The 12,609-nt window shown below is 39.8% G+C and overlaps 1 protein-coding gene across 1 annotated transcript in view; it reads right to left on the bottom strand.

Annotated features, from left to right (window-relative positions):
- LOC117512761 (protein boule-like) overlaps positions 1-12,023 on the bottom strand; it is a 112,876-nt gene extending 100,853 nt beyond the window's left edge. The window contains exons 1-2 of the mRNA XM_034173009.1: positions 12,003-12,023; positions 893-1,015 (exon numbers count right to left, since the gene is read on the bottom strand). Coding sequence (XP_034028900.1) covers positions 893-1,015; positions 12,003-12,023 — 144 coding nt within the window. The remainder of the gene's footprint in view (positions 1-892; positions 1,016-12,002) is intronic.
- Between the last annotated feature and the right edge of the window lie 586 nt (positions 12,024-12,609).

The following is a 12,609-nucleotide window of genomic DNA, read 5'->3' as shown; positions in this document are numbered from 1 at the left end:
ATGTCCACGTCTTTTCACAATTACTATGCTAGTCAGATGACATACCGGATCAAGACAGCGTCCAGTTTAAAAATGAACGGCACATTTCACTGCCGCGTCCCTCCGCTTTTCTTTCCATGAAAAAAACTCCTGTAATGATGGAATGTGCCAGAAAAAGTGCTGATGTGCACATCTTCTGCCTTTTTGTGAAAGTCAGAGGAGGTCCGGGATCAACAAAGCTTTCACGTTGGAAATGATCTGGTTGTTCCAGCGGGGTGTCAGCCTGTCGATGGGGGCTGGGAGCGTGCCGTGTTCTCAGCAGTTGTGGGCCGTCCTTAAAGCGGCAGTAACACCCCGTAATCTGTTTAATCCCCATAAAATCGTCCCTGAAAGCCATATTAATTTTTCGAACGGTGTCCACCTGGAGGTCTCTCACAGTTTCTGGAAAAAAAATTGATGCAGCAAAGCTCCAAATCGTTCAGACTTTATTCGCAATAAAAAAATAGACGAGAAGGGTGGACCACACCTCACTCAAAGCCTACTCACAGGCGAATGACGCAACCGACAGGCATGAAAAAACTCACGCATGCGCATGATGGGTTCAAGCTTGTCTGACGCAATCACACGTGATTCAAATCCATATGGTTTTTATATATATATATATATATATATATATATATAAAATTTACATGAAGGTACATTATATGGTACACCTTCTAAACTGACAAAAATGTATGCCATTATACATTACTCCTGTGATAATCTATAAGCCCACTCCCAGTCTCTCTCTCTCTCTCACACACACACACACTTTTATTCCAATAACATATAATTGTATGAGCATGACACTGCATCCTGAATCCAGAAAGTGAAAAAACTGAAAAAAAACAAAAAAACAATCTGCTACTCTCACCTTCAAGTCTATTCCTCCAACAAAAATGCGATTGGGAATGATGGTGTCCATGTGGAAGGTGTGAGAGGAGTTGCAGGTCAGGTCAGGAGTTTGTGAAGGTGGGGTTGGAGAGCTGCTGTTTATCTGGAATGCATAATAAAAAATTACATAATAAAAGGTTATTACAACTAGGCCTGGGCAATATATCGATTTTATCGATTAATTCAAGGGGTTTTTTGCGGACGATTTAAAAACTAAAATTGATTTTTTTTTTTCCCCCTTCTTGCTACGGCACACTTTTTATCACCACGAGCTTCCATAGCTTCCCCCCTCCCCTCCTGTTTCCTTCACACAACTACAACATGGCTACAGCTAACAAGAGCGACTTTGTTCCCAAGAAAGGAATTGCATCGTCACTGGTGTGGAACTGATTTGGGTTTGCAGCGACAGATGTGGAACAAGTGACTGCACGCTGCAAAGTTTGTCTGAAGCCCATTGCTACAAAGGTAGCAGCACAACCAACCTTTTCCAGCATCTAAAACAGAGTCATCCAGCCAAGTGGGAGAAATGCTGCACTTTACAAGGGGAACACCAACAAACAAACTCCCGCTAAAAAGCAGCTAACTGTGGTGGAATCTTTTACTCAAGGCACTGTGTATGATAAGAAAGGTCCACGATGGAGAGCGAGCACTGAAGCGGGTGCTTTGCACATTGCTAAAGATATGGTACCGATATATACAGTGCAAAAGACTGGGTTTATCCATTTGCTGAAAACTATAGACCTCAGGTATGTGCTACCTAGCTGCAAGTAGAACACAAACACACTGTTTGTGTGTATGCTTAAGTGTGTGTCTGTGTGATCTTTGGGTTGATAAAAAAAAACATTTTTGACATGTACGCCAGTATATGTTTCAATGTGATGTCTTTGTTTGTGTTTTATTCCTCTCATTATATAGAGAATGGCATTACGGATCCCCACATAGACCGTGCCATCGGGAGTTTGCAAGAAAGTTGTCGCTGCTTTTTCCTATAACTGAAAAAAAAAAAAAGAAGAGAGTTGGGTGAAGCACAGTCAGAGCTCTGCCTACCCCTTCATCAGCTAACAGAGTACCCAACCAGGTGGGGCTCTCGCCAAAAAATGATTGAGCAATTCCTTGAACAGGAAAAGGTTATAGCCTGTGTCCTGGGGCCTGATATGAAAAGCCACCATCTTGTGCCCTTTTGGCAATCAATCAATCAATCAATTAATTTTTTTTTATATAGCGCCAAATCACAACAAACAGTTGCCCCAAGGCGCTTTATATTGTAAGGCAAGGCCATACAATAATTATGTAAAACCCCAACGGTCAAAACGACCCCCTGTGAGCAAGCACTTAGCTACAGTGGGAAGGAAAAACTCCCTTTTAACAGGAAGAAACCTCCAGCAGAACCAGGCTCAGGGAGGGGCAGTCTTCTGCTGGGACTGGTTGGGGCTGAGGGAGAGAACCAGGAAAAAGACATGCTGTGGAGGGAAGCAGAGATCGATCACTAATGATTAAATGCAGAGTGGTGCATACAGAGCAAAAAGAGAAAGAAACAGTGCATCATGAGAACCCCCCAGCAGTCTACGTCTATAGCAGCATAACTAAGGGATGGTTCAGGGTCACCTGATCCAGCCCTAACTATAAGCGTTAGCAAAAAGGAAAGTTTTAAGCCTAATCTTAAAAGTAGAGAGGGCGCTCTACTGGGGTGATATGGTACTACGAGTTCCCTAAGATAAGATGGGACCTGATTATTCAAAACCTTATAAGTAAGAAGAAGAATTTTAAATTCTATTCTAGAATTAACAGGAAGCCAATGAAGAGAGGCCAATATGGGTGAGATATGCTCTCTCCTTCTAGTCCCCGTTAGTACTCTAGCTGCAGCATTTTGAATTAACTGAAGGCTTTTTAGGGAACTTTTAGGACAACCTGATAATAATGAATTACAATAGTCCAGCCTAGAGGAAATAAATGCATGAATTAGTTTTTCAGCATCACTCTGAGACAAGACCTTTCTAATTTTAGAGATATTGCATAAATGCAAAAAAGCAGTCCTACATATTTGTTTAATATGCACTTTGAATGACATATCCTGATCAAAAATGACTCCAAGATTTCTCACAGTATTACTAGAGGTCAGGGTAATGCCATCCAGAGTAAGAATCTGGTTAGACACCATGTTTCTAACATTTGTGGGGCCAAGTACAATAACTTCAGTTTTATCTGAGTTTAAAAGCAGGAAATTAGAGGTCATCCATGTCTTTATGTCTGTAAGACAATCCTGCAGTTTAGCTAATTGGTGTGTGTCCTCTGGCTTCATGGATAGATAAAGCTGGGTATCATCTGCATAACAATGAAAATTTAAGCAATACCGTCTAATAATACTGCCTAAGGGAAGCATGTATAAAGTGAATAAAATTGGTCCTAGCACAGAACCTTGTGGAACTCCATAATTAACTTTAGTCTGTGAAGAAGATTCCCCATTTACATGAACAAATTGTAATCTATTAGACAAATATGATTCAAACCACCACAGCGCAGTGCCTTTAATACCTATGGCATGCTCTAATCTCTGTAATAAAATTTTATGGTCAACAGTATCAAAAGCAGCAGTGAGGTCTAACAGAACAAGCACAGAGATGAGTCCACTGTCTGAGGCCATAAGAAGATCATTTGTAACCTTCACTAATGCTGTTTCTGTACTATGATGAATTCTAAAACCTGACTGAAACTCTTCAAATAGACCATTCCTCTGCAGATGATCAGTTAGCTGTTTTACAACTACCCTTTCAAGAATTTTTGAGAGAAAAGGAAGGTTGGAGATTGGCCTATAATTAGCTAAGATAGCTGGGTCAAGTGATGGCTTTTTAAGTAATGGTTTAATTACTGCCACCTTAAAAGCCTGTGGTACATAGCCAACTAACAAAGATAGATTGATCATATTTAAGATCTAAGCATTAAATAATGGTAGGGCTTCCTTGAGCAGCCTGGTAGGAATGGGGTCTAATAAACATGTTGATGGTTTAGATGAAGTAACTAATGAAAATAACTCAGACAGAACAATCGGAGAGAAAGAGTCTAACCAAATACCGGCATCACTGAAAGCAGCCAAAGATAACGATACGTCTTTGGGATGGTTATGAGTAATTTTTTCTCTAATAGTTAAAATTTTGTTAGCAAAGAAAGTCATGAAGTCATTACTAGTTAGCAAGACACTGAGGTTTTGGAGTCCGGAAATAAGGCAGTCAAACCACTGCAAGGCTTTACTGATGCGCTGTCAGGGAAAATGTATGGAAGTGTCTCCGACATTAAACCTGTTCTCCATTTGTGCAAAACCAGTCTTTTGCAGCTTGAGGAAGATGACACAGAGCTTACTAAAACAATAAAAAGGAAAATACTGGGATACTTTAATGAAAAGTACAGTGACCCTGTAAAGGATGAATTGTTAGACATGGCCTGTCTGATGGACCCAAGGTTCCGGACAACCAACCTTCACCCAGACAAGGTGGAACAAGTCAAAAGAAGAGCTGTGAATGAACTACTGTCTTTCCCCAGTGACACAAGTTCACCACAGCCTGATCCAGTTGGACCAAGAAGAGGCAAGGCTTCAACCAGACCCCAAGAGGAAAAAAAAACTTTAACAACGTTCTTCAAGAGGAATCATGAGCCACCCTCTGACCAGTCAGAGGCAGTTAAAATAGAGACTGAACTAGAAACCTATCTGCTATTGCCAGAGGCAGACCCCAGGACTGATCCACTTCAGCGGTGGAAGAGCCAAGAATCCAACTTCTCAAGGCTCAGTAACCTGGCCTAGAAGTACCTCTCTATCCCTGCAAGTGCCCCATCTAAGAGGGTTTTCAATGTGGGAGGAGGAGTTGTTACATGCAGCAGGGCAAGCCTCAAGCCAGAGGCAGTGGACAGGCTGGTTTTCCTTGCCAAAAATGTATAAACATTATAGACAAGCACAAACCTCATGTCCTACATCGCAACCAAAATGTTTGTTTTGTTCATATATGCAGGGATACGAGTGGCACAGTTTATCTTTTAAAACAAAGTTTAATAAATGTTTTAAGTTTGCACTTTATCAATCTCAGTATTGGAGGAGGAGTTGATTATTTATTTATCTGCATACAATGTGCTATGCTACAGTTTTGTTTAAGTATTTTATTCAAGACAGAAAATGTGCTTCACAGAGGAGGCTCTTTATTTAGTTGTTGGAAAATTAATTCTATCCAAAGTGCAAGTTTGCACTTTATCAAACTTTATAAAGTTTGGACTTTATACGATTTATATCTGCTAGAAAGACAATTTCATAAAATTTTTGAATTTTGCAAGGAGTAAGATGCAATGCATATTCACGCCATGTATCCCTGTACATTGTGACATTGTCTGAAGTCAAGCTAGAGAATGAAAAATGTCATTGTTGTGTTTTTCTTCAGATTTATTCAGTAAGTGAATTCCTTGTTAATGTTTTTGAAAATGGTGCAGCTTTCAATATGAATGTAAACAAGTCTGTTTCCTTTCACTACAAAGTGTATTTTTTTTTAACAAAAGAAGAGCTGGCACTTTAAATCCAGGAGGGAAATGGGGGTTACTTTTGTGAGTTTTTGATCAAATAAAAGTAAAACTTGTTTTGAGTTATGTTATTTGCACTTATTGCTTTCTTTAAAAAGTAGGGGGGAAAAAAAAAACGGAAAAAAAAATTGGTAAAGAAGTCAGAGATTTTCTTTTTAGACCATATCGCCCCCCCTAATTAGAACCAACGCTGCCACGCTCTAGACAAATACAGATAACACCATGTTATAGCAAGCAATGATTTGTTGAAGCAATAATATTGTACAAGAACAAGACTGAACCATGTCCAATACCAAAACAAAACAATTCTTTAAAGAAATTTAACTCAACGAATAATCAAGTCAAGTTAGGGCTGGGCGAAATGACCTTAAATTCATATTGCATTATAAATTGAATCACTTCATGGCAATGGTATATATCGCAATATAAACTTAAGTGTAAAAATTAGAATGTAATGGGTTATGGTAAATGGACTGCATTTATATAGCGCTTTTCCATCTGCATCAGATGCTCAAAGCACTTTACAATCATGCCTCACATTCACCCCGATGTCAGGGTGCTGCCATACAAGGCGCTCACTACACACCGGGAGCAATAGGGGATTAAAGGCCTTGCCCAAGGGCCCTTAGTGATTTTCCAGTCAGGCGGGGATTTGAACCCATGATCTTCTGGACTCAAGCCCAACACCTTAACCACTAGACCATCACCTCCTTATATAGTTCCTTAGCAAAGCTAAATTAATAAAGAATAAAAAAACAACAAAAAAACAAAAACAGATATGTAATTTTGAGAACTTTTTTTTGTGCAGATCTTAAAACTACAGCTACAATTTGCCAGAAGGTACATCTGAGATGCAAGCCTTCATCTGATGTTTTAGTGAAAGAATTATTTTATTTTATTAAGTTTATTGTTTTCAGGATGAAGGCATTTCCTCATTTCCAAACTGTAAACCCCCCACCCCACCCCCCCACCCCAAAAAGTACTTAATTAACCCATATTTGAAGTCAGTCTGGGGAAATTGTTGTTTGTCTTTCTGCTCCCAGTTTTAAAATCCTTGCATTATTTAATGCGGCGCTTTCCCAAATGTTTGATTCAGGTTGTGATGGAGCATCCGCTGTGATGGAGTGTCAGCTGTCAGTTTTGAGTTTCTCAGTGCACATGTGCTCAGAGCTCCTAACACTTCCGGTTCACAGGTCAATGCATATAAGCAGACTGCCGACACCGTTCATGCTGATAAGAAGACAGTATTTTTGAAGCAACATAACCGCTTAAAGAACCAAAAGAAGACACGTTGTGGACAGAAAACGGTATGTAAACATTTCTAAAGTCAGTAGTTGGCCCACGTTCTCTCCGTTCTATGACGAGCCACTCCCAGTGTTTGGAAACAAAGCAGCAAAAGGATCAGGCTGTGAACGCTTCACCGTGAGACCTTTTGTTATTGTTGTGAAAGTCTGTAGTTCTCACACTCTCCTTAGAACAATGAAACTGTTTAAACTGTTGCATATATTTATGTTTACTGTTGTTAATTATGTCATGGTTATTTTTCTCTTTGTATGTATCAGCTTTTCACTTATGCAAACACCATACTACAGTAGTGTTCTGAATAATACAACCCCTGGCAAAAATTATGGAATCACCGGCCTCGAAGATGTTCATTCAGTTGTTTAATTTTGTAGAAAAAAGCAGATCACAGACATGACACAAAACTAAAGTCATTTCAAATGGCAACTTTCTGGCTTTAAGAAACATTATAAGAAATCAGGAAAAAAAATTGTGGCAGTCAGTAACGGTTACTTTTTTAGACCCAGCAGAGGTAAAAAAAATATGGAATCACTCAATTCTGAGGAAAAAATTATGGAAAACATGAAAAACAAAAGAACGCTCCAACACATCACCAATATTTTGTTGCACCACCTCTGGCTTTTATAACAGCTTGCAGTCTCTGAGGTATAGACTTAATGAGTGACAAACAGTACTCTTCATCAATCTGGCTCCAACTTTCTCTGATTGCTGTTGCCAGATCAGCTTTGCAGGTTGGAGCCTTGTCATGGAACATTTTCTTCAACTTCCACCAAAGATTTTCAGTTGGATTAAGATCCGGACTATTTGCAGGCCATGACATTGACCCTATGTGTCTTTTTGCAAGGAATGTTTTCAGTTTTTGCTCTATGGCAAGATGCATTATCATCTTGAAAAATGATTTCATCATCCCCAAACATCCTTTCAATTGATGGGATAAGAAAAGTATCCAAAATATCAACGTAAACTTGTGCATTTATTGATGATGTAATGACAGCCATCTCCCCAGTGCCTTTACCTGACATGCAGCCCCATATCATCAATGACTGTGGACATTTACATGTTCTCTTCAGGCAGTCATCTTTATAAATCTCATTGGAACGGCACCAAACAACAGTTCCAGCATCATCACCTTGCCCAATGCAGATTCGAGATTCATCACTGAATATGACTTTCATCCAGTCATCCACAGTCCACGATTGCTTTTCCTTAGCCCATTGTAACCTTGTTTTTTTGTTAATGATGGCTTTTGTTTAGCATTTCTGTATGTAAATCCCATTTCCTTTAGGCGGTTTCTTACAGTTCGGTCACAGACGTTGACTCCAGTTTCCTCCCATTCGTTCCTCATTTGTTTTGTTGTGCATTTTCGATTTCTGAGACATATTGCTTTAAGTTTTCTGTTTTGACGCTTTGATGTCTTCCTTGGTCTACCAGTATGTTTGCCTTTAACAACCTTCCCATGTTGTTTGTATTTGGTCCAGAGTTTAGACACAGCTGACTGTGAACAACCAACATCTTTTGCAACAATACATGATGATTTACCCTCTTTTAAGAGTTTGATAATCCTCTCCTTTGTTTCGACATCTCTCGTGTTAGAGCCATGATTCATGTCAGTCCACTTGGTGCAACAGCTCTCCAAGGTGTGATCACTCCTTTTTAGATGCAGACTAACGAGCAGATCTGATTTGATGCAGGTGTTAGTTTTAGGGATGAAAATTTACAGGGTGATTCCATAATTTTTTCCTCAGAATCGAGTGAGTCCATATTTTATTCCCTCTGCTTGGTCTAAAAAGTAACCGTTACTGACTGCCACAATTTTTTTTCCTGATTTCTTATAGTGCTTCTTAAAGCCATAAAGTTGCCATTTGAAATGACTTTAGTTTTGTGTCATGTCTGTGATCTGCTTTTTTTCTACAAAATTAAACAACAATGAACATCCTCCTAGGCCGGTGATTCCATAATTTTTGCCAAGGGTTCTTATTGTTACATGGGAAACAAGGTACCAGTAGATTCAGTAGATTCTCACAAATCCAACAAGACCAAGCATTCATGATATTCAAATTAGTATACGAAATTCTACCATACATACATGCACCCTGTGAATAATTTCTTTGTAGCATTAACTAGAAATCAATCCAATGCATTATCTACTGTCTGCCTGTAAGAAATGGACAGAAACTAAAATCATTAATGTCAGTGCAAGATGAGTTTTGTTAACTGCTTGCAAAGTGGAGAGTTGGTTTTCACTTGCAGTGACAATAATTATTACACATACAGTAGAGTTCAGAATAATAGTGCTATGTGACTAAAAAGATTAATCCAGGTTTTGAGTATATTTCTTATTGTTACATGGGAAACAAGGTACCAGTAGATTCTCACAAATCCAACAAGACCAAGCATTCATGATATGCACACTCTTAAGGCTATGAAATTGGGCTATTAGTAAAAAAAAAAGTAGAAAAGGGGATGTTCACAATAATAGTAGCATCTGCTGTTGGCGCTACAAACTCAAAACTATTATGTTCAAACTTTTTCAGAAATCCTGTGAATCGCTAAACTAGTATTATTTTTTTTTGGCGGGGGGGAGATTGACCACAAATGTAGGGTTGATATAAGAAGGTTAAGAAAAGTCAATCAATCAATCAATTTTTTTTATATAGCGCCAAATCACAACAAAGAGTTGCCCCAAGGCGCTTTATATTGTAAGGCAAGGCCATACAATAATTATGTAAAACCCCAACGGTCAAAACGACCCCCTGTGAGCAAGCACTTGGCTACAGTGAGAAGGAAAAACTCCCTTTTAACAGGAAGAAACCTCCAGCAGAACCAGGCTCAGGGAGGGGCAGTCTTCTGCTGGGACTGGTTGGGGCTGAGGGAGAGAACCAGGAAAAAGACATGCTGTGGAGGGGAGCAGAGATCGATCACTAATGATTAAATGCAGAGTGGTGCATACAGAGCAAAAAGAGAAAGAAACAGTGCATCATGGGAACCCCCCAGCAGTCTACGTCTATAGCAGCATAACTAAGGGATGGTTCAGGGTCACCTGATCCAGCCCTAACTATAAGCTTTAGCAAAAAGGAAAGTTTTAAGCCTAATCTTAAAAGTAGAGAGGGTGTCTGTCTCCCTGATCTGAATTGGGAGCTGGTTCCACAGGAGAGGAGCCTGAAAGCTGAAGGCTCTGCCTCCCATTCTACTCTTACAAACCCTAGGAACTACAAGTAAGCCTGCAGTCTGAGAACGAAGCGCTCTATTGGGGTGATATGGTACTACGAGGTCCCTAAGATGGGACCTGTTTATTCAAAACCTTATAAGTAAGAAGAAGAATTTTAAATTCTATTCTAGAATTAACAGGAAGCCAATGAAGAGAGGCCAATATGGGTGAGATATGCTCTCTCCTTCTAGTCCCCGTCAGTACTCTAGCTGATGTACTGTTTTTCACCCCCCCCCCCCCCCCCCCCAGAAATGATGTGAACTTTTAACCCGCCCTGCCAAACTGCACATCCCTCCTCCCAGCTTAGGCATCGATCAACAAACTGCTGCTGATGTTGCAAAGACGAGAAAAATTGCAGATGCTAGGATTCATGTTGAACGGACTGTTGGGAGGATGAAATGGGCCAGTTCCTCTTGTTCCAGTCATGGATGACACTGTGTTAGTCTGTGCAGCACTTTGCAATTTGCTGCCCCCAGTTGTCAGTTTACACACTATACTAATTAACAAATGACAACATATGTAACCAAAAAAATATAGATATGTTTCTCATAATTGTATAGGATGAGCAGTGTTATTTTAAAGACATTCAGCCTTGCAATTCTGAAATGGCCAGGTTTTACTACACAGGCATTGGCCAGTTTACAGTAATGGGACAGAAAATTTATTGGTGACTAAAAGTAGTGGTTCCCAGTCCAAGAGATATTTTGGGGCCCCTTTTCAAAGCAACTCTTGAGTTAATGCTTTCTTATTAGCACCATACACAGAAACATTTAATTTTCAGAAGTGTTTTAAATAATTATTTATATGGTGATGGGGTGGGGATCTGCATGAAGATTGAGCAGATGAGACCTTGGTCATCCGAACACTGTCACTGTAATGTGTAATGTTCATATTATTAGAATTAAATATTATAGTTGTACATGAGCATCTATAGTACAGTTCTCAATCATTTGGCTGGCAATCCAAGCAACGCAAGTGCAGCAGCCACTGACAACCTTCACCGTCTTCTTTATGGAGACACACCCAAACTTTGTGTGAAAGCTTGTGTATGTTCATAGAAGAGCTGCAGTCTGCTTTTAAAAAGCAGCAAACAGAATCGAGATGGATGGTAATGTGAATTGTACGTAGTATGAGTTGGCTTTTCCTCCTCTGTGGTCTGTAAGGAGCTTGTCTGCAGGTCCTTCTCCTCTCCACTGATGAGATGATATGTCACAGGACACACGGTGGCCAGTGATGGATTCCTTTCTGCTCTCCTGAATAAAATAAAAGTATATACTATAATAACGACGTTATTTGACTTCATTCTTTCACTCATTCATTGCGTGTTAGAAACTGTGGCCAAATGTACATAATGTGTGAATAAAAATGGAAATAGGAATAATGGATAAAAATACAATTGATAATCAAAATTAAAATATTGAGACAGATGAACATAAAGCTTTTGAACTGCTGTGAACACTCATCACTCCTACATTTTTTTAAGCAGTCATCAGTTTTGCACCAGCCAGCAAACTAAGTTAAACTTGACTTGAACTGGTCTAACAGAGCCATCTGTTTAAACTTCTCTTAATCACTTTGAATTAACTTCAACTGGAGTGATGACTGTTCTAACCGTGTCATGAACTTTATAATGTTTTGATTTTTGTTTGCAAGCTGACGAGCTTCCTACTGGTGTGTACTTTTCTGGGTGACATCAGCCACAACATACACGTGCAGAAGGAAAATTTTAAAAATATTAGAAGTGCCAGCCTGTGATAAGATTCATCTATATAGTTCTTATAAATGCACTAACTTACCGAACAAACCGTTCGGGAGGTCGGCGAGTGGACAGAGTAAGATGACGCTGTCGACTGTCAGTAAAGTGATCTGCTCGGCGTCGGTTCACCTGTGTTTCCGTGGGTTTTACCGGCACACTGAAGAACTGAGCACCGCAGACTGAAGCTCGAAGCTTCTCCACTCTCCCTGTCGCTGATAACCCCTCTGCACGAAGAAACTGCTGTAATCATTCCCATTTCTACAGACAGACGTGATCGTACTTCACCGCCATGATCCTGGGAATGCGCAATGATTATATGCATTGACCTTTGAACTTACCCAGCAGCCACTGCGGTGCTGAAAACTCGAAAGTGGCTTATAAACAATGGCTTTGCAAACATTGCACATTGAGAGACACACCTCAGTTCAGAACACTGCCCTCACCTCTCCTGCAGCAAACAGCAGCAAAGCAGCACTTGTGGTTCACAGACATTTCAGAGTTTTCCTGGATTGGAAAACAGCGCGAGTTGTATCAGAAATTTATTTTCAATCTGTGAATTACGTTAGTATCGAAGCCGATACAGATATTGGATTGGATCGGCCCCTGATGTCATCAAGCGTTATGGAGTCCAAATCCCTACTGTAGGCCAAATTTATATTATGTATACTGTCTACCGCATACACCACGCACTCCCAAGGCAGGTTTGGAGCCTGAAGAAATTGTTTCAACCATGAAGTGACGCTGTAGTGCATAAATTATTTTCATTTACATGCACGGAAATGTGTCTTGGCTGAGTAGATGTGGAAGATTAAGAATGTCTGGAGAGAAATCTGAGAAATACTTGATTATGAAAATAATCATATATTAACTCTTCATA

Source organism: Thalassophryne amazonica, chromosome 1 (assembly GCF_902500255.1).
Source record: "Thalassophryne amazonica chromosome 1, fThaAma1.1, whole genome shotgun sequence".
NCBI classification, from domain to species: domain Eukaryota; kingdom Metazoa; phylum Chordata; class Actinopteri; order Batrachoidiformes; family Batrachoididae; genus Thalassophryne; species Thalassophryne amazonica.
This window is presented reverse-complemented; position numbering and strand designations above follow the sequence as displayed.